Consider the following 21,019-nt stretch of genomic DNA (forward strand, 5'->3'; position numbering starts at 1 on the left):
GGCACGGGTAAATAAAACATATACAGTCAGTGAGGTTAAAAACAGAACAGACCTATGAAGAAAAGTATTCCTTCAGTTGCTGAAATATCAGATTTTAAAAATAAAAAACGTATTAATGCAGCAAGAAAATGTAACTTGTTATGTATTTTAACATAAAACAACTTGAAATAATTCTAAATTTGTTGGTAAAATACAACATAAGGCCCAAACAAGTTTGTGAGCAGACTAGTAAAATAAAAAGAGTCATACCTAACATGAAGATAAGAGACAACAGACTGACGAAAGTAATAAGAATGAAGCCGTGGAATACATATGGTAATGGATGATTATCTGGGAATTTATCAAAAAGAATTAATGTGAAATTTCAAAAGCGGACAATAAGCTCTCCTGAAAAACTCCAAATCTCTAGGATTTCTCCATATATCATAAGAGGAACATCATACATGTTTGGAGATCGGACTGGGAATGTGTTGAGTCAGCAGTCTTTAGGTAAAGCGTATGCTTCTGGAGGACGCACAAGACAACGAACTGGGGTGTGGGAAGAAAGTATTATAACTGCTCCTCAAGATTTACTCTTTATGCCATCCTTCATTTCAATTTTTGTGTATTTTTTATAACAGACATATTACTTTGGTATAGCGGTATATAGTTTAACATATACCCATATGAATTCTTAATAGGGAAAGTTTTTATGTTTGATAACTTTTACAGATCAATTTGTGTGTTCAAAAAGGCTGGACACTCCTTTTCTGAACCACTGCTTCAGAGGTATTGAGAAGTGGTACTGAGTGGCTCTAACTGTGCTCACATTCACCAAAAACATAAAGAGACACTTGTAAGAACTTGAGAATCACGGTAGAAAGTCTGAGATCAGGATGAAACAATGCTGTCAGACTGGACATCACACAATGCAGGGGTGAATGGAACTGAAGTGATACTATCAACAGCCTGGAGTTACAGCTCCAGAATTCCAAACCTCTGATTTACTTCAGTCAGTCTTGACTTTTAAAGTCTGTAATATAGTATGTAAATCTTCAAGGAATTTTCCAGTTAAAAAAAATCCAGTAGCCTAATAGAAGCTCATGGGCTTACTGTCCCTATCAAAATTTCAACTGTCAAAATGTGGGAAAAAATTAAACTCATATTTTAACTCTAAAAAGCTTACAGTTGACCTTTTAAGGGCCTCTAATTCTTTTTTTTTCTTACCATAGTCCTCAAAATCTAGATTCTTTGTGCATAAATTAAAAAAAAAAAAAAATCAATGAAAATTTCCACCTTTGTTCAAACACATAAAGTATGCCATGAGCAATACAACATCACAAACATACTGTGACAAACCATTAATAAAGAAGGATGACTAAGCCAGGTGTGGTGGTGCATGCCTGTAGCCCAGCTATGCGGGAGGCTGAGGCAGGAGGATCACTTGAGCCCGGGAGTTTGAGTCCACCCTGGGTAACACACCAAGACTCCATCTCTAAAAAATTAAATTAAAGGATTACTGAAAGATCTCATTTCTAAAAAAAAGAAAAAGAAAAAGATCACTGAAGTCAGACATGAGATTTTAATTTTGTATTTTTAAAAGTCAGTATATAAACAAGAAAAATTATTTTAGAAATTATGTGAAAATCCACTCTTGGGTGGAGTAAATGCAATGGTTTGCCAGCACTGGCTCTGAGCCAACTGTGCACATCCCTTCTCAACTCTAAGGTGGTAGGCTTGAAATCAGCCACAGGGGGAGTAATTAATTTATATCAAAGAAATCAGCAAATGCTACAAATTCAGGGCTTCCCCCACCACCACCCCAGAGATCCTGGTTGTTAAACATTTTCTAGCACACGACTGAGTGGACAGTGGCCGGAGCAGAAGGAAAGCTAAGATATCAGAGATGTCTCAAAACCCCACTCAATCTGTTCCCCTTCTGTAACTTAGGCTACTGCTGCCCAACAGCATTCATCCTGGCAAAGTGACTAGGGATGGATACGAGCTACAGCTACCGAATACAAGTCTCTCCAGTGAAAACTGATCTGAAGTGGTACATCACCTTTCACACTAAGAATTCTGCGCATATTCAACAGAATATGAAGCTGAGACTTTTCCAGGAAGGAGGTAGTCTATAAACTGAACTGTCTGCCTCATACACCTGCAGTAAGGTTGTAAACTTTGACTTAAAAAACGATACGCACACATACATTTCTCCAAATTAGTTGATCTCAAAGAGATAGCAGATCACCAATCTGTGACAGCCTTACACCTCTCAGAGGCTATAGGTTTATGCAAAAAGGACTCACTAAAATGGTTTGCTAGGAAGTTGCTTCAACTGAGTTTCAATGGTGCCCTTGGTTCCAAGGTACTTCTGTGCTGAGACAGTTAATTATGAAAAATACCATCTGTGAAAACAAATCAATGGCTTTTCTCCTTTAATTCAAAAAGATAAAATACCTTTGTGCTTTCAAAATTTAACACATCTAGTTAAATCAACCATCTATATCTACTTATTTAATGTACAAAATGTTAACCTAATAAAACTATTCCAAAGTGCTGCTGAGAGGTCCAATTTCAAACAGGCATGCAAACTAAATAATTCAATATGGAAAAAAAGTCCAATATGTCTGTTCCCCATCACTATTAAACGCTACCTTTCAACACTACTATTGCACATCTCAGGAACAGAACCTTCAGCTGATAACCACAAATGAACCAGTAACAAGTCTCCGACACTACAGATACAAAGGCAGCTCACTGAATATGTTCCCTCTACTAAGTTAGCTAGCATAGATGTCCTTCTTATATAAGAGCTTCTCTACACGTATATAAGCACATTTAAAGTAAATACCATGCATCTGAAGATGCTGGTTTGTAACAGTGTCAGTTTGAGCCTTCAAGTCCTTACTCCTTCATTCCATTTAGTTCATGTGATTCTACAGGGTTAGAAGACGAGTTTAACCAGTGGGAGAGGTTGGTGGGGGAGGGTAGTAGTGGTGGTAAATGGTGACAACATATAATTTAATCCTGGACTTTAATGCCAAATTTTTCAAAAGACTCCACTGTGAACTGATATCAATTCAGTTTGGAGAACCAACAAATTTGTACCTGGCATTGATTACCATATGGTAATATTTTTAAAATTTGGTAATGTAGAGAAGAAGGCCTACATTTTTTACTACTAATATGAACAATCCAATCCCTATGTATAAGCATTCCTAAATGAACTCTGTTCTTTAGCATTTAAAAAACAAAAAAGTTGAAAGAAATAAGCACATCTTTACTTCGCTACTGACTGGGGAGGCTTCGCTTTGAATTCTACCTTCCTAATTGCATCTTTAAAACTATCATAACCTCTAACAACCTTAAACATAAAGGAAAGGTCATAAATATTTAGCAGAAAATGAGGTAAAATGAACAGGAAAAACACAGGGTCCTTCACTTGGTTATCTTCTAATTGAGAAAACCCCTACATGTTGTTTCAAGTTATTTGATCAAATCTTTTACTCAGAGATGTTTCAAATATTCAAAATCCAAGTTCATCCTCCTAAAAGTGATCCTTGCCCATGCTGTATTCCATGGGCATATAATCATACCACCCAGAGGGCAAACAGCATTTCTGTGCTAGATGTGAAGTCCCACATTCTCACAAGGTGTTCCAAAAACTGTCTTAAACCCCAGGTCTAAAAATCTTTCTACAGTGAAATAGACTAGCTCCATGCTCTGTTGACAGGTTCAGACAGGATCATACATATGGCTATGAGACCCACCCTGAATAAACGTAAACAAGATGCCTTTTCATGGAGTTGCTTACACATGTTACAGTTCACACAAAACAATCTCCCCAGTATGACTGCTCCAATCTTACTTTGTATGAATAGGAATGATCCTTCTTTCTCCCCTGCTTAGGAACAGCTCATTTTAAGCCATTCTACAGAGCACACTTAGTCCTAAAGATACCAATTCATTTCACAAATATTTCTTTAAATAACAGATTCTAAGCATAATTTTTCCTAGCCAAAGGGTCCCAACAGACAGAAGGAGTAACTTTGTTCTTCATTGCTCTTGCAAAGCACAACCACTAAACCCCACCACAAATTTCTTCAGCACAAAGCTCAAAACATTTTGAAAGGAGAAAAGAAAGGAAGGAAAAGAACGAAAGAAAAAGAAAAGGAAAAGACAGAGGGAGGTGGAGTTTGGACTCCAATTAAGGCATTTTTATACATATAGTCCAACTTGAGTCCTATTCAAAGACAATCCTAAAAAGATGCTTTCAATGGGGAATGGCAAAAATCACAACAGTCTATTATTAACATTGTAGAACTATCAATTGCTCACTTCAAATGCAATCATGTTGAATGTCTCTCTGTTCTTTGTTCCTCGGTTCACTCATTCCACAAGTGCATAGGTTATGTCTTCTGTAGGTCTGGGGAAAATGGGCCAGGGGTGGAAGGTCCATCCAGCCCAGACAGAGTGAACGGCCCATGACTGTTCAGTACAGAAGGAAACTGAGAAATAAAATAAAACACGTTATCATCCTATTACTCAACCCCAGCTTTTACTTTCTGTCCTACTCTATTACCCGAGGCAAAACACAACAGCCTTCTGCAATGGCTTACAGGACAAAGGCAGTGGCTGTTTATCATGAAAGAATAATGATGTCATAACAAAAACTAAAAACAAAAATCGTTTGTCCTAACATATTAAATATTAACATTCTCCAACTTACCTCGATGGAGTAGAAACAAAGAACAACCTGTACCTTCCTTCACATCCTAAGGTACACAGGTTTACAATTAACCTCAAATGAAGGTTTTAGAAAGTTCGAGAAAATGACAATATGCACTATAGAGTGTAATTCAATTATGAAGCAAATCATAAACCCTCAAAAAGAGATCCAGAAAGGTATGAACAGTTAGAGGGTGTTCATAATAGAAAAAGGTTCCCCATCAAGTATTCTGAGGCCAGCTCTATAGGGAGATTCCAGGCTGAAGCTATAGGAGCACTAGACTTTGCTTAAGGTCTCACCTGACTCTATAACTCAATCTGCTCATGAGCGGCAATGAAAAAACATATGAAAAATTCTCAACTTTTTTTCCTATTCAATAATTTTAAATGTTTGCAAAAAAAAAAAAAAAGCAGAAGTAGATTTTTAATTTTCTTCTTTTTCCCTACCATTCCATTTCTAAAAGAATGAGAAGTTAAATTACAAAATATAAGAAAATCAGAGATAGTCAACCCTGAATAAGTAAATGAATTGGCTCCAAGAAAGTCTTTAAGTTATAACGTCTAGGTGTTTTGGGCAAAATAATGGCTAAACCTATTAGGAATGGCAAGAATTTTCCTAACATCTTGGTGAAGAGATAATACAATATTCACTTTTTAAAAACCGTATATATAAAATGTTGATTATCAATTCTGAGTGAGGGAGAAACGGGAGTGTTTGATGTACCATTTTCAACACCTTTCTCTATTAAAAAAAAAAAAATTATTGGGCCAGGCGCAATGGCTCACGCCTGTAACCCCAGCACTTTGGGAGGCAGGCCGAGGCGGGCGGATCACCTGAGGTCAAGAGTGATCACCATGGAGAAACCTCGTCTCTACTAAAAATACAAAATTAGCCTAGTGTGGTGGGCATGCCTATAATCCCAGCTACTCAGGAGGCTGAGGCAGGAGAATCGCTTGAACCCGGGAGGCAGAGGTTGCGGTGAGCTGAGATAGCGCCATTGCATTCCAGCAAAAAAAATCCTTAAATAAAAGAAGGAACCTATGTGCAGAGTTTCCCCGTATGTGTATGTGTGAATGTGTGTGTGTGTTTGTGTGTGTGACAGAGGGAGAGACAGGGAGTGAGAGAGAGAGAGAGAGAGAGAGAGAGAGAGAGAGAGGATTTTGTTTTTTTTGAGACAAGGTCTCATTGTGTCACCCAGGCTGGAGTGCAGTGGTGCCATTATAGCTCATTGCAGCCTTGATCTATTGGGCTCAAGCGGTCCTCCCACCTCAGCCTCCCAAGTAGCTGGGACCACAGGCACGTGCTACCATGCCTAATTTAATTTTTTTTTTTAATTTTTAGTACAGACAAGGTCTCCTTAGGTTGTCCAGGCTGGTCTCAAACTCCTGAGGTCAAGCAATCTTCCTGCCTCAGCCTCCCAAAATGCTGGGATTACAGGCATGAGCCACACAGTGCCTGGCCCATTTTTTTTTTTTTTTTTTTTAATTTTTTTTAATAGAGAATTTCTAGCAACAAAAAGATGGGGTGGGCTCTAAATCTCCTACAGTATAGAACAATTCTTGGTCTAACTCAAATGTAATAGTAAATAATGAAAATGAAACTTTGCTGTATTTATCCAAGCTGTTTGCCAGCTAGAAAATTAACATTTGGAAATTCAAAAATAAATCTAAAGAATATTTATTGGGCAGGGCACAATGGCTCACGCCTGTAATCCCAACACTTTGGGAGGCCAAGGTGTGCGGATCACCTGAGGTCAGGAGTTGGAGACCAGTCTGGCCAACGTGGTGAAACTCGGTCTCTACTAAAAACACAAAAATTAGCCAGGTGTGGTGGTGCACGCCTGTAATCTTAGCTACTCCGGAGGCTGAGGCAGGAGAATCGCTTAAACCTGGGAAGTGCAGGTTGCAGTGAGCTGAGATATGCCACTGCACTTCAGCCTGGGGCGACATGGTGAGGACGCCATCCCAAAAAATAAAAAAGGAATATTTATTAAATAGAAGTTTTATAATGATTAAACTGAATAGTGGGACCCTGCCTTTTTGCCTCTTTCTTCATTTAACATGCTCCAACTACAGAAGACAGACTTTTACAAAATTACCTGGAAAAGTGTGTTAGCACCTTGCAGTCTGGCTGGACTTAGGGGAGCAACGGGACTGAGAGTACTCCAAAAGTGGATACTGGAGAGCAAGGGGCTTGGAGTCAGTATGATGGGTGTCTGTAATACACAAAGCAAAAATATTCACTGAATGACTTACCAGGATGTTTTATCCTTGAAATAGCATACAAATAACCCAAACCTAAATATTGCCCTATCCTCCACTCCAAGTATCTCCAAGTCTGAAATTTTATCATGACAACTCATAAATGATTTTTACAAGCTAAAAAAGATAAAGGTGATAATAACTACTTAAAAATTTTTAAATTTTTATTTCAATAGTTTTTAGGGGTACAAGTGGTTTTTGGTTACATGGATGAGTTATTTGGTGGTAAATTCTGAGATTCTGGTGCTTAACCTCTTTTTAAGTCAACATTTATAAAGTCTTTTCCAAATAGAAAAACCAACCGGGGCCGGGCGCGGTGGCTCAAGCCTGTAATCCCAGCACTTTGGGAGGCCGAGATGGGCGGATCACGAGGTCAGGAGATCGAGACCAGCCTGGCTAACACGGCAAAACCCCGTCTCTACCAAAAAAATACAAAAAAATACTAGCCGGACGAGGTGGTGGGCGCCTGTAGTCCCAGCTACTCGGGAGGCTGAGGCAGGAGAATGGCGTAGACCTGGGAGGCGGAGCTTGCAGTGAGCTGAGATCCGGCCACTGCACTCCAGCCTGGGCGACAGAGCAAGACTCCGTCTCAAAAAAAAAAAAAAAGAAAGAAAAACCAACCGGAATTCAGGTACAGAGGAATAATGGGTAACCAAGACACCAACATGTTTTTTTTTTTTTTAATAATGAGGCCTGGGAAAAATCTATTAAAATGTTCTATGAGATGAGCAGGTTAATAAATAGCTAAAGTAACTGTACCAACTTGTTACTCAACGTCACACTGGTCATTTTTCTTATGGTTCTCAGGACCTACTGTTTTCTAACTTGAGATTATCACTGTTTTATAAGGTACCAACGAGTTTTATAAGACTGAGAGACAGCAAGAGAGCGTGTGTACTTTCTTTAGGAGGAAACAGAAAAATCAAAATATTTATTTAATTGTAGAACAATGAATTTTTTAAGAAAATACTCCAAACTTTCTATTTTAGCAATCCTAATTAAGATGAGAAATGGGCCAGGCGCGGTGGCTCAAGCCTGTAATCCCAGCACTTTGGGAGGCCGAGACGGGCGGATCACGAGGTCAGGAGATCGAGACCATCCTGGCTAACACGGTGAAACCCTGTCTCTACTAAAAAATACAAAAAAACTAGCCGGGCGAGGTGGCGGGCGCCTGTAGTCCCAGCTACACAGGAGGCTGAGGCAGGAGAATGGCATAAACCCGGGAGGCGGAGCTTGCAGTGAGCTGAGATCGGGCCACTGCACTCCAGCCTGGGCGGCAGAGCGAGACTCCGTCTCAAAAAAAAAAAAAAAAAAAAAAAAAAAAAAGATGAGAAATGGGGTAACTTTCACATGATAGTCACACATAACCTTTCTAAGACAAACCTAAGTAAAAGAAAGCAAACTTGAGTGTATAAATTCTGGATTTGCTTAAAAGGGCAAATAAATGAAAGCAATGGTGATACCATAAAGAGCGAGTTACCTGTGAAAAAAATGCTGGTGTAAGAGAAGCTGTAGGGAGAGATGGGCTCAGTATTCCCAGTGGGCTTGGATCACTGCTTGTGATCACAAGGGTGGGTGCCAGTTCTAACCCTTTGGGTTTCTTGGATCTTGATGAATTATTTGCTTTGTCCTTTTCTGGCAAGACTGAATCCTGGTCTTTAGGCTCCAGTGACAAGTTCTCTGCAAGTTCCATTGGCTGAGAAGCCACTGAATCAATGTCTGTGTCGATGTCTGGGTGAGAACTCAGTGGTGGTGAAGGTGTTCTGGGAGGTTCCTGCAAAGGGGGTATAGACGAAATGGGTGGTGTGGTGGCAAAAACAGTTGTTACGTTAGATGCAGAAGTTGGGGCTTCCAGGGAAGGAAGTTTTGGGGAAACCAATGTCTCCAATGCTTGGATAGTTTCTTCTGAAGATGGAGAAATACTTGGGCTGGTTGAAATAGTAGCAACAACAGGTTCAACCAGTGGCTTTTTGGAAGGTGTCGTGACAAATTTGATGACAGATGGTGTGGGCTCCTGAGGAGATTTTTTCTCTGCCAGTTTCTCGGCTGGATTCTCAGTCTTTATCAATTTGAAAAGCTTTACATTGGAGGAGTTCAAAGAGTTGAGAGTAAATGAAGAATATAAGCCAGAGTGTATGTAGTCATTGCGGCTAGAGGTCTTGGCACCAGGCTGAGGTGGTTTCTCTTTCCCTCCATTCTCCACATCTTTGGAACTGCTGCTGACTTCACTGAAGTTTAAACTTTCACAGTCACCTTCAATCCTGCCCACTGTCATAGGATCCATGTTCAAAATCTCTGGATAAGAGACAAACTTGTACACAAACTTCTGACCATTCACTTTTTTGATGATATTCTGTAGGTTTAAAAAAAAAAAAAAACCAGCATTCTTATCCTTTCTTACAAATTTTATCCCATAGTTCATGAAAAAGCTGGCGTCGGCCAGGCGCAGTGGCTCACGCCTGTAATCCCAGCACTTTGGGAGGCCAAGGCAGGCGGATCACGAGGTCAGGAGATCAAGACCAGCCTGGACAACATAGTGAAACCCCGTCTCTACTAAAACAGAAAAAATTTGCAGGGTATGGTGGCGTGCGCCTGTAGTCCCAGCTACTCAAGAGGCTGAGGCAGAGGAATCATTTGAACCCAGGAGGCGGAGGTTGCAGTGAGCCAAGATCAAGCCACTGCACTCCAGCCTGGGGACAGAGCAAGACTCGGTCTAAAAAAAAGAAAAAAAAAAGAAAAAGCTGGTGTAATAAGGTTTGCCATTTTAGAAGTAGACGTCACTTACTTAAAACTTTCAAAATCACCTAAATTCATCTAGCCATACCAAACACAGTCCCTACTATTATGGAGAAGTTAAGGCAAGAACACTTCAATGTCTTATTAACAAAACCGAGTACGTTACATAAAAGCTGAAGAATTTTAATTGCTTACTACTCTCAACCAAGTATGTGTACAGGTGAGAAGTCCCTGAACTGCAATCTCAAACAATTCCAAAGGTATAACCCATACACAGCCTGAGTCAGCAAAAAGGAATTTATTATTTATTTTTTTGAGATGAGGTCTCGCTCTGTCACCCACGCTGGAGTGTAGTGGTGCGATTCAGCTCACTGCAACCTCTGGTTCCCAGGTTCAAGCAATTCTCCTGCCTCAGCCTCTCAAGTAGGTGGGATTATAGGCACACATCACCACGCCTGGCTAATTTTGTATTTTTAGTAGAGATGGGGTTTTGCCATGCTGGCCAGGCTGGTCTTGAACTCCTGACCTCAACTGATCACCCACCTCGGCCTTCCAAAGTGTTGGGATTACAGGCGTGAGCCACTGTGCCCAGCTGCGAAAAAGGAATTTAGAACATAATATCTGTTAAGGTTCTTACTTCCTTCAGAAATTCCAGTTTATCTCCAGACAGGAAAGCTGATAACATCAACCACTTAACTGTGAAAGAGCCCAGCATGGTGGCTCACGCCTAAAATCCCAGCACTCTGGGAGACCAGGCGGGTGGACTGCCTGAGATCAGGAGTTCAAGACCAGCCTCCTGTAAAGATTGTGAAACCCCATCTCTACTAAAAATACAAAAAGTAGCCAGCTGTGGTGGTGCATGCCTGTAATCCCAGCTACTTGGGAGGCTGAGGCAGGAGAATCACTTGAACCTGGGGGGCAGAAGCTAAAGTCAGCTAAGATCACGCCACTACGCTCCAGCCCAGGTGACAGAGCGAGACTCTGTCTCAAAAAAAAAAAAAAAAAAAAAAGTGAAAGAAATTAAGATCTCAGCAATTTTAAGTAAAAAACCAACTCTGTGTATAAACAACTACTACTTAAGGTATAAGGTGTTAATTTGTATTCCCTGGGTTAAACTAAAACTAAAAATTAAGATATAAAACAAGTATATATATGTAGATATATATGTGTGTGTATATATACATATATGACGCCCCCCCTCCCCCAAGTCAGGGTTACTTGTCACTCAGGCTGGAGTGCAGTGGTGTGTGATCATGGTTCACTGCAGCCTCGACCACTTGAGCTTAAGCGATCCTCCTGCCTCAGCCTCCTGAGCACTGGGACTACAGGTGTACACCACCACCACGCCAGGCTGTTTTATTTTTTGTAGAGACGGGGTCTCCCTGTGTTGCCCAGGCTGGTCTCAAATTCCTGGGCTCAAGTGATCCTCCTGCTGCAGCCTCCCAAAGTGCTGGCATTACAGGCATGAGCTACTACTCCAGGCTTCACAATTTTTAAAGTAAATTATGACACACACGAGAATATTTATGTATCCTCAAGAATCTCAAATTGCTTTTGTCATATTCCAATTCTGTACATACTTTTTCTTTCAAAGACAACTGTAAATAGGAATAAAATATGTGTAATGGGAATAAGTTAATAAATAAGATCTGGGGTGGCTGGGTGTGGTGGCTCACACTTGCAATCCCAGCACTTTGGGAGGCCAACGCAGGTAGATAACCTGAAGTCAGGAGTTCGAGACGAGCTTGGCCAACATGGTGAAATCCCACCTCTACTAAGGAAATAAATAAATAAATAATAAAAAATTAGCCGGGCATGTTGGTGGCCACCTGTTATCCCAGCTACTTGGGAGGCTGAGACAGCAGAATAGCTTGAACCCTGGAGGCAGAGGTTGCAGTGAGCCAAGATTGCACCACTGCACTCCAGCCTGGGCGACAGAGAGAGATTCTGTCTCAAAAAAAGGAAAAAAAAAAAGAAAAGAAAAGAAAAGAAAGATTTGGTAGAAATACAGCCTGAACATTTATACCTTGTATCCTAATTCCAAACTGCTGCTACAAAATACACTGGATTAAAATAAACTAGGACATTGGTATCTATAACCTCAACAGAAAAGAAGGAATCATTCTTTTTTTTTTTTGAGATGGAGTCTCTCTGTTGCCCAGGCTGGAGTGCAATGGCGCGATCTCAGCTCACTGCAACCTCCGCCTCCAGGGTTCAAATGATTCTCCTGCCTCAGCCTCCTGAGTAGCTGGGATTACAGGCACCCACCACCACGGCCAGCTAACTTATTTTTGTATTTTTAGTAGAGACGGGGTTTCACCATGTTGGTCAGGCTGGTCTTGAACTCCTGACCTCAGGTGATCCACCCTCCTTGGCCTCCCAAAGTGCTGAGATTACAGGCGTGAGCCACCGCAACCAGCCAAGAAGGAATCATTTTTGTCTTGAGGTTCTCTGTATAGTGTAAGATCAGGATGTGTACTACCTTTACATAATAGTATCTGAGGGCTCGGCTGAGTTTGTCATAATTCATGTTAGGTTTGTTCTTGCGAATCCCCCAGAGACGAGCCACCTCTTCTGCCTGCAAAAGCTTAAACTGCCCATCATTAGAGGTCCAACAGATCATGTGCTTGTTCTGAGGCTTCTGCAGGAGCTGAAGAAGGAACTGCCACAGGGTGATAGCACTGTCCATAGCAATGAGCTGAAACAATATAGATAAGATATGTGATAATATTAACAGCCTATTTAACACTGTATGTCAAGCACTGTTTTAAGTGCTCTAAACATATGAATTCATCCCCACATTTCTATAAGGTAGATACTACTGCATCCTCATTTTACATAAGAAAAAACTGACTCATAAGCAGGTTAAGTAACTTGTCCAACATCACACAAGGAAATAGTGAAGCTAAGATCTAAGCCCAGGCAATCTGGACCCAGAGTCCAAACTCTTAAGGATGCCACGCTGCTTAAGAAATGCCTTAAGCAACAAGCAACTTGCAAGGAGGAGAAGCTAGTTCCCTAAATTATAGCAAAAGACAATGATTGTCAATCACTAGTGACTGTCAATCACTGTTGTTAAATTTGAATCCTAAAATCTCACTGCTGTATTCTCTCAGGAGACCACCATTCCAGCATCTGTCTAAATCAACCCGATTTGGTTATTTGCCTGCGAGTGTGTTTGTGTCTATCTCAGGATGGCGCAGGGGCTGAGGTGTAGGGAATAACCTACTTTTGCTCCAACTGGTTTCCATCACCATAAATGTCATTTACATACAAATTGGCAGCATTTTGAATTCAACAAAGTGTTCTCTTAATTTCTCTGTCACTGTTCTGTCCACAGGGATTCCATCTGCAAAGATTCTCCTTTGATTAGCAACCTTTATGTGATTATCAAGACATGGGTTGAAGACAAAATCTTTTAGTATCTTAAGTTTCAGGATCTCCCTATTTAGGCCACAGTTTCTCGATTTTGGCATTATTGGTTTTGGGGGCCAGATAATTCTTTGTTGTGGGCAGTTGTCCTGTACACTGCAGTTTGTCTAACAGCATACCTGGCCTCTACCCACTAGATGCCAGTAGTACCCCCTGCCCCACTGAGACCATCAAAAATATCTCCAGACATTACCAAATATTCCCCTACGGGTCAAAATCATCCTGGCAGATAACCATTGGTTTAGGCAAAGGAGCAGCAAGGAATGCTCTCTCATAAAGGTATTTTCCTCATAGAATTTCAAAACACCTTTCTATTAGGAAGAATTCTTTAGGGCAGAAACTCTGGCCAAATCCATGTAAGTGTGTCCTAAGATTCCTATGATTGAATACTTCACAACACAACAAAACAAAAACAGAAAACCTTCCTTTCTCTAGTAATAAGATCTCAATGGGTTAGAATAGAGTTTGAAAACAAATTAAATCAATACCATTAAAACACTACAAGAGGCCGGGCGCGGTGGCTCAAGCCTGTAATCCTAGCACTTTGGGAGGCCGAGACGGGCGGATCACGGGGTCAGGAGATCGAGACCATCCTGGCTAACACGGTGAAACCCCATCTCTACTAAAAAATACAAAAAACTAGCCGGGCGAAGTGGCGGGCGCCTGTGGTCCCAGCTACTCGGGAGGCTGAGGCAGGAGAATGGCGTAAAAACCCGGGAGGTGGAGCTTGCAGTGAGCTGAGATCCGGCCACTGCACTCCAGCCTGGGCGACAGAGCCAGACTGAGTCTCAAAAGAAAAAAAAAAAAAAAAAAACACTACAAGAACAGATCAAAATTGGACTGCATCAAAATTTAAAACCATTGTGCTACAAATAATGCCATCAAGTGAGAAGACAATCCCCCAAATGGGAGAATATTTTCAAACCATGTATCACAAAAGGAACCTGTATCCAAAATACATAAAAAATGCCTACAACTTTAAAAAAAAGTAAAGAATTTGAAAAGACATCATAGCAAAGAAGATATACAAATAGCCAATAAACACACAAAAAAATGTTCTACATTGGCTGAATCTGCCCACATGTCACCACTATCACCACCACCCCCATCCTGGCTCCCCCAGGTTCCCTCAGCCCAGCCTAGTTCAGCCTGGTTACCGGGAGGATGAAGTTCGTGTACAAAGAAGAGCATCCGTTCAAGAAACACGCTGCTCCCAGAGCGAGAAGATTGGAACGAAATACCCAGACTGGGTGCCAGTGATAGTAGAAAAAGCTCCCAAAGCTTGGATAGGAGACCTGGACAAAAAGAAATACCTGGTGCTTTCTGATCTCACAGTTGGTCAGTTCTACTTCTTTTTTTTTGAGATGGAGCCCCACTCTGTCACCCAGGCTGGAGTGCAGTGGCGCAATCTTGACTCACTGCAACCTCCACCTCCTGGGTTCAAGCGATTCTCCTGTCTCAGCCTCCTGAGTAGCTGGGATTACAGGCACCCACCACCACGCCCAGCTAATTTTTGTATTTTTAGTAGAGGCAGGGTTTCACCATGTTGGTCAGACTGGTCTCAAACTACTGCCCTCATGATCTGCCTGCCTCAGCCTCCGGAAGTGCTGGGATTACAGGTGTGAGCCACCGCACCCGGCCCAGTTCTACTTTTTGATCCGGAAGCGAATTCATCTCCGAGCTGAGGATGCCTTGCTTTTCTCTGTCAACAATGTCATTCTGCCCACCAGTGCCACAATGGGTCAGCTCTACCAGGAACACCACGAAGACTTCTTTCTCTACGTTGCCTACAGTGATGAAAGTGTCTACGGTCTGTGATGCTGCTGCCCCTGAGCTGAAGGTGGGGGTCTCATTCTGCAAAGAGAGGTGGCCTCCCTTTCTTGACCTCCTCCTCCAAGCTCAAACACCACCTCCCTCATTCAGGACCGGCACTTCTTAATGTTTGAGGCTTTCTCTCCAGCCTCTCTTAGGATGGGTAATGGTGGAGTTGGCATCTCGTACCTCTCCTTTCTCCTTTCTTCCCCCTTCTCTGCCTGCCTTTCCCACTCTGCTTTAGACTTCTTGATTGTCAGTCTCTGTAACATCCAGTGGTTGTTTTGGTTTCTGTTCCTTTTCTGATCGCCCAAGGGGCTCAGAACCCCAGCAATCCCTTCCTTTTACTACCTTCTTTTTGGGGGGTAGTTGGAAGGGACTGAAATTGTGACGGGACCACCAAAAAAAAAATGCTCCACACAGTTATTAGGGAACTAAAAATCAAAACCACCTAAGAAACCACCTCATGCCTACTTGGAAGGCTATAATCAAGAAGATAGACAATAACAAATATTGGCAACGATGTAGAGAAATTGAAGCCCTTGTACATTGCTGGTGGGAATATAAAATGGTGTAGACACTTTGGACACATTTACCACATGACCCAACAATTCTACTCCTAGGTATATACCCAAAAGAAATGAAAAATATGTCCATACAAAAACTTACACAGTAATGTTCTTAGCAGAATTATTCATAACATCTAAAAAGTAGAAACAAACTAAAAGTCCGTCAACTGATGAATGAATAAAATGTGGCACATTCATAATGGGGTATCATCCAGCCACAGAAAGGAATGAGGTACAGACACACACACACACACACAAGGACGAACCTTGAAAACATTATGCAAGTGACTAATAGAAGCCAGTCCACAGAAGACCACATATTGTATGGTTCCACTTATATGAAATGTCCAGAATAGGAAAATCCATAGACATAGAAAATAGATTAGTAATTCTTTAGGACTGGGGGCCAAAAAGCAGGGGGAAGAGAAGTGGAGAATGACATATAATGGGTACAGGGTTTCTTTTGGGGGTGATGAAAATATTCTAAACTTAGATTGTGTTGATGCTTGAACAAAACCCACAGCATATTACACCTAAGGAGATGAATTTTATGGTATGTGAATTATATCCCAATAAAGATGTTTAAAACAACACAACAAACATTACAAAAGTTAGGTCTGGGAAGACTAATTCTAACAACAACTCACAGAAGATGGGATCCTTACGGGTCAACTATGCCTACTTCCAAAAAGGGCAGAGATAAGAAACTGTAGTGGAAAATAGTTGAGTTTCCATAACTTTTCTGAAACACTGAGAATGTCCTCCAATAATCCTCATGATTATCACTTTGAAGCTGGTTGTACAGAGATAGTCATCTAAAAGTAACGATGCAAAAATAATAAAGGATAGAAAGGGAGAGATGCTGCCCACAGTGAGAATTCATGGAAAAGCTGAGGCCATGAGTCCCAAGTCTCTTTCATCGCAGTCACATACTCTATCCATTAGGGAAACCACTTTCCCAATGGATAAAAGCACTCACATCATTGATTGATTGTTAAAAAAAAAAAGCATTACATATTAGATACCGATAATAATCCACAAATATGAAGTGCTACCTTAATGCCAAATAACCGTGCCCACTGGAAATCATAGTTCCCCATAGCCTCACTTAAGCGGGGCTAAAATAGTGTTTTATACTATATCCGTTAAGCATGGTGGAGGCAGGTAGGGGTTCCCTGTTATGTCTCTGAGTTTACCTGATAGGCCTTCCTTCTGATGCCAAATGATGGCAAGTTACTGTTCTACAACACAGTTTTCCCACTTAAACAATTATTTCTAATCTAATCCTGTTAAAACTACTTTCTAATAAATGTTATCTTAAGCCAAGAACTCAATTTCCACATTTCCAGACATCACCTTCATATAAGACTGCCTTTAGGGGTGGAGTATGAATCCATTTGTGAGATGATGAAGGAAAGACAGAGAATGGGAGTCTCTAGCCTACACAAATGGGGTGCCTATTACTCCATTTGTTTTTGAAAAAATTCCAACACCCGAATCCTAGAGTCTTAATACCTATCATGTAGATAACATTTGAGCCCTGTAAGTTTAAAGCCTCGGCTATACATCTAAAAAGACAAAAACAACAAATTAATGTCCCCATAATGAGCACTCAAGGAGATTCCCCAAAATACAGGTGTTCCCCAGATGGTACAGTTAACTTGCACCTTCCCTGTTGGTTATCAGTGGAGCAGCATGTATTCAGTCAAACGCTGGTGAGCTGTTGGCTGCTTTAGGGTAGAACTGAGCTGTTGTGGAAAATGCTGATGCTTCTTTAGCATCTAGTGTGTCTACGATAGAAGGTTGTGGACAGCAAAAGAAAAATGGCTTTGGCCAGGTATAGTAGCTCACGCCTGTAATCTCAGCACTTTGGGAGGCAGAGGCGGGTAGATCACGAGGTCAGGAGATGGAGACCATCCTGGCTAACAAGGTGAAACCCGTGTCTATTAAAAATACAAAAAATTAGCCGGGAGTGGTGGTGGTGGCCTGTAGTCCCAGCTACTCGGGAGGCTGAGGCAGAAGAATCCCTTGAACCTGGGAGGCGGAGCTTGCAGTGAGCCGAGATCGCGCCACTGCACTCAAGCCTGGGCAACAGAGACTCCCTCTTAAAAAAAAGAAAAAAGAAAAAATGGCTTTGAGGTTTTAGACTGAAGTATTAGAAATGATTTTGAGAAAAACAAAGATATAAAATGGACATTTTCAGTGGGTACTTTAAAGGAATATTTTGTTAATTCAATTATGATATTGTTATTCTTTTGATTGAAAAGCACCTAACGTCTTCGTATATAGTTAAGTCAAAACTCTTCATGTTAGTTTCAAAAAGTGTGGTATTAACTATGATCTTCAATGATTTCATCAGATATAAAAGAGAGCTGGCCGGGCATACGTCTATCATCCCAGCACTTTGGGAGGCCAAGGAGGGCAGATCACTTGAGGTCAGCGGTTCTAGACCAGCCTTGGCCAACATGGTGAAACCCTGTCTCCACTAAAAATACAAAAATTATCTGGGCATGGTGGTGGGCACCTGTAATCCCAGCTACTCGGGAGGCTGAGGCAGGAGAAACATTTGAACCCGGGAGGCGGACGCCACAGTGAGCTGAAATCACGCCACTGCACTCCAGCCTGGGAGACAGAGCAAGACCCTGTCCCAAAAAAAAAAAAAAAAAAAAAAAAAAAAAAAAAAAAAAAGGCTGGAGAAAAAAATCCCCTAAGACAGTTATTAAAAACTACGTGGTGGCTTCATGCCTGTAATCCCAGCACTATGGGAGGCCAAGGAGGGAGCTCGAGCTCAGGAGTTCACGACCGGCCTGGACAACATGTTGACACCCTGTCTCTACCTAAAATACAAAAAATTAGCCGGGCATGGTGGTGCGTGACTACTCGGGAGGCTGAGGTGGGAGAATGGCTTCAGCCTGGGAGATGGAGGTTGCAGTGAGCAGAGATCACATCACTGCACTCCAGCCTGGGCAACAGAGTGAGATCTTGTCTCAAACAAAAACAAAAACACAACACAACACAACAAAACCTTTTATTCTTATCAAAAAAAAAAAGGAAAATTACTTGATTTTCCTTCTCACAAGAATCTCGAGTTTTCTACAATTGCAATTTTTAAAGTTTAAAATTATAACAAAGGAAGAAAACACTTAACTGGTCCAAATGAAGGAGTTTGATTTTTGAGGTGGTAAAGGCTGAAAACATAATTGATTCTATTTTAACACTTCAAAGATAGACCAATCCCTGTGCTAAATTGAAAGAAGTGAGCATGTTGAAGTAATGTGTTAAGGAAAGGAAGTCTCTATTAAATAAAACCTTTTCCACCCTAAACATGTTTATAATACACACAGTCCAGTTGCTGTGGTGACCCATAGCCCAACTATTTTTCAGAGACAGTAGCTAAGACCCAAAAAAACACAAAGTCTCCAAATTTTCTTCAGCCTGCTACTTGAAACCAAGTATCAAGCCTAGTTTCGAATCAAAATACTCACGGTTGTCAAAAAGTAACCAAAAGTAACCAGACGTTTTTAACTACACAGGCTCCTAAAAAATATTCTCTTTGTATAGGATCCTGCAGTCCTTACAATATTCTTACAATAAAACTTGAAGACACTATTTCACTAGGAGTGAACAGATTCCACTTACGCAGTTTTAATGTTTAAGTAAAATCAAAGAGAAGAGTGTTCCTGAAGGGAAAATATTGAATCATACTACATTTTAATGAAAACACCGCTGCCAAGCCTAAATATTGAAGCACCGTTTTCCAAGCCAGGGGGTGGGAAGAGGACACAGGATCTTATCTATCAACCAAAGAGATGGGCAGACCATTCTGATGAGGCATAAAACTCCAGAATCTTTATTTAAATTCCCCAAATTTCAAAGAGCAATAGCTGGAGAAAGTCAAGTGTGTACTTTTGACTACTTCAGTCAACAACATCCCTATTTCCTTCCGAGGCCAGTTACTATCCCGCCCCGAAAGATGTTTCCAATTGATCTTCCCAGGAACGAAGCTACCAGCCTTGATGCAGCTGTGCACAAGGCGGAAAGTAAAGAGGGGCGGGGGGCCGCTGGAGCGAAATAGCAAAAGAAATGAAACTCGACACCGGATGACTAGCGAGCTTGGGGAGAGGAAGAAACACGGACGGCCGCGCGTGCCCCACAGGAGATCAAAGTCCAGGGGAAGAGGTGCAACCTCACCGGGCCTTGGTAAGCACTGAGTTACTGTACTTTCATTTTCCAACTTCCTGTCACTACAGAAAGTCAGAATTGCTCCCCTCCTCCCCACCCACGCCGAAAAAATCGCCGCCACCTTTCGCCCACGGGACCTCGGGGGACCAAATAAGAGGCGACGAGAGCTGAGCGGTGCGCTCCGGCGTCCACCTGCGCGCCGCGGTGCCCGGCCGGCCGGGGGCGGACCCAAGAGGAGCGCGCGCCCGGCCCCCGCCCCCACTTCCTGTTGTGCCGCGCACCCCTCGGCCCCCGTTCCAGCTCCCGGCCGGTGAGGCTGCGGCCGCGAGATCCCGAGGGGGTGCGCGGGGCTGGCCGCTCACCGACGCCACGCGCGGGGCTCCCCCTCGGTCTCCGCCTCGAACACGATGCGCCTCTCCGCCCTCAGCCTCCTCCTCACGCTGGAAACTCGAGGACGGCGCGGCAGCCGCTGCGACCCCCGCGGCGGATCCGGAGAACGCGGCGGCGGCCCAGCCGAGCCCGCCGGGTGCCCGCAGCCGCCCGCATCTCCCGCCGCCGCGGCTCCTCGCGCCCCGCCCACCCCGCCCCCGCACGCGGCAGCGGCGGCGCGGGTCTTGGGGCCGCTACACGCCGGGCGCGCGCGCTCGGGGCGTTCCTCGCAGCGGCGGGGCCTGCCAAGCGCTCCGCGGCCGCCGCCACTCTCAAACCCCCCGGCTGCGCCTGGGTCCCTCCCAGACGCCGTAGTCGCCAACGTCACTTCCGGGGGGAGGGGCCGCGATTCCGAGAGGGTGTTGTGAGCAGCGGCTGCCCGCAAACCCGGGTTTGGTGTGGCTAGGGGATGCAGCTAGGGCGCCTCCTGGAGTCGTCTCGCCGCTGTCAGCGGCGTTCGGTGCAGTTGCTTCCAGTTCCCTTAGGCGCCCGTCCGGGACGCGCCAGCACCCAAGCTACCGCCTGGGCCGGGACGTTGGACTACTCAGGGGCGCGCCACGTTCTCCTCGGTTGGAGGGAAGAGGTGGCGCTCGCGGAGCAACCTGCTGGGGACCACTTCTGTTGGTGTTAAGCTCTGGCAAGAGGCTCCTCCCTCCTGTGTTGCTCGTCTGCCTTACCACTCGCTATTAGAAGTTGGGGTCGCTACAGCTTTCTCACCGAAGTGCCAGATACCAGGACATTACAAACGCTTGATAAATACTAAGTTAGCACTGTGGCTTTCTAGCCTGGGGACTAACAAATGGGAGCGCTGGAGTCGTGGGAAAAGTTTGCCATGGCGATGGAGGCAGTGACCAGAAATCCATTCGTGGCTCTACCCCTCACTAACT

General features: G+C 43.0%; 1 protein-coding gene and 1 pseudogene across 1 annotated transcript; one reads left to right on the forward strand and one right to left on the reverse strand.

The window, feature by feature from the left end:
* Positions 1–3,301: 3,301 nt before the first annotated feature.
* On the reverse strand, positions 3,302–20,195 carry LOC105484824 (ETS transcription factor ELK4). Its single transcript, XM_011746841.3, has 5 exons — positions 20,066–20,195; positions 12,191–12,406; positions 8,453–9,325; positions 6,810–6,926; positions 3,302–4,490 (listed from the first exon to the last, which is right to left on the reverse strand). The coding sequence occupies exons 2-5, from the start codon at positions 12,395–12,397 to the stop codon at positions 4,392–4,394; spliced, it is 1,296 nt and encodes a 431-aa protein (XP_011745143.2). The 5' UTR covers positions 12,398–12,406; positions 20,066–20,195; the 3' UTR covers positions 3,302–4,391.
* On the forward strand, positions 14,082–14,958 carry LOC105484823 (gamma-aminobutyric acid receptor-associated protein-like; annotated as a pseudogene).
* Positions 20,196–21,019: the final 824 nt, after the last annotated feature.

The sequence above is a fragment of the Macaca nemestrina genome, chromosome 1 (assembly GCF_043159975.1).
Source record: "Macaca nemestrina isolate mMacNem1 chromosome 1, mMacNem.hap1, whole genome shotgun sequence".
NCBI classification, from domain to species: domain Eukaryota; kingdom Metazoa; phylum Chordata; class Mammalia; order Primates; family Cercopithecidae; genus Macaca; species Macaca nemestrina.

What these genes read in the sequence shown, in the direction of transcription:
- LOC105484824 (XM_011746841.3), bottom strand. Translation starts at nt 12,397, where the DNA reads ATGGACAGTGCTATCACCCTGTGGCAGTTCCTTCTTCAGCTCCTGCAG. An exon ending in TCAGATACTATTATGTAAAG is followed by an intron (nt 9,326 to 12,190) that starts GTAGTACACATC and finishes TTAAACCTACAG; the next exon opens with AATATCATCAAAAAAGTGAA. An exon ending in GTGCTAACACACTTTTCCAG is followed by an intron (nt 4,491 to 6,809) that starts GTAATTTTGTAA and finishes TTTATTTCTCAG; the next exon opens with TTTCCTTCTGTACTGAACAG.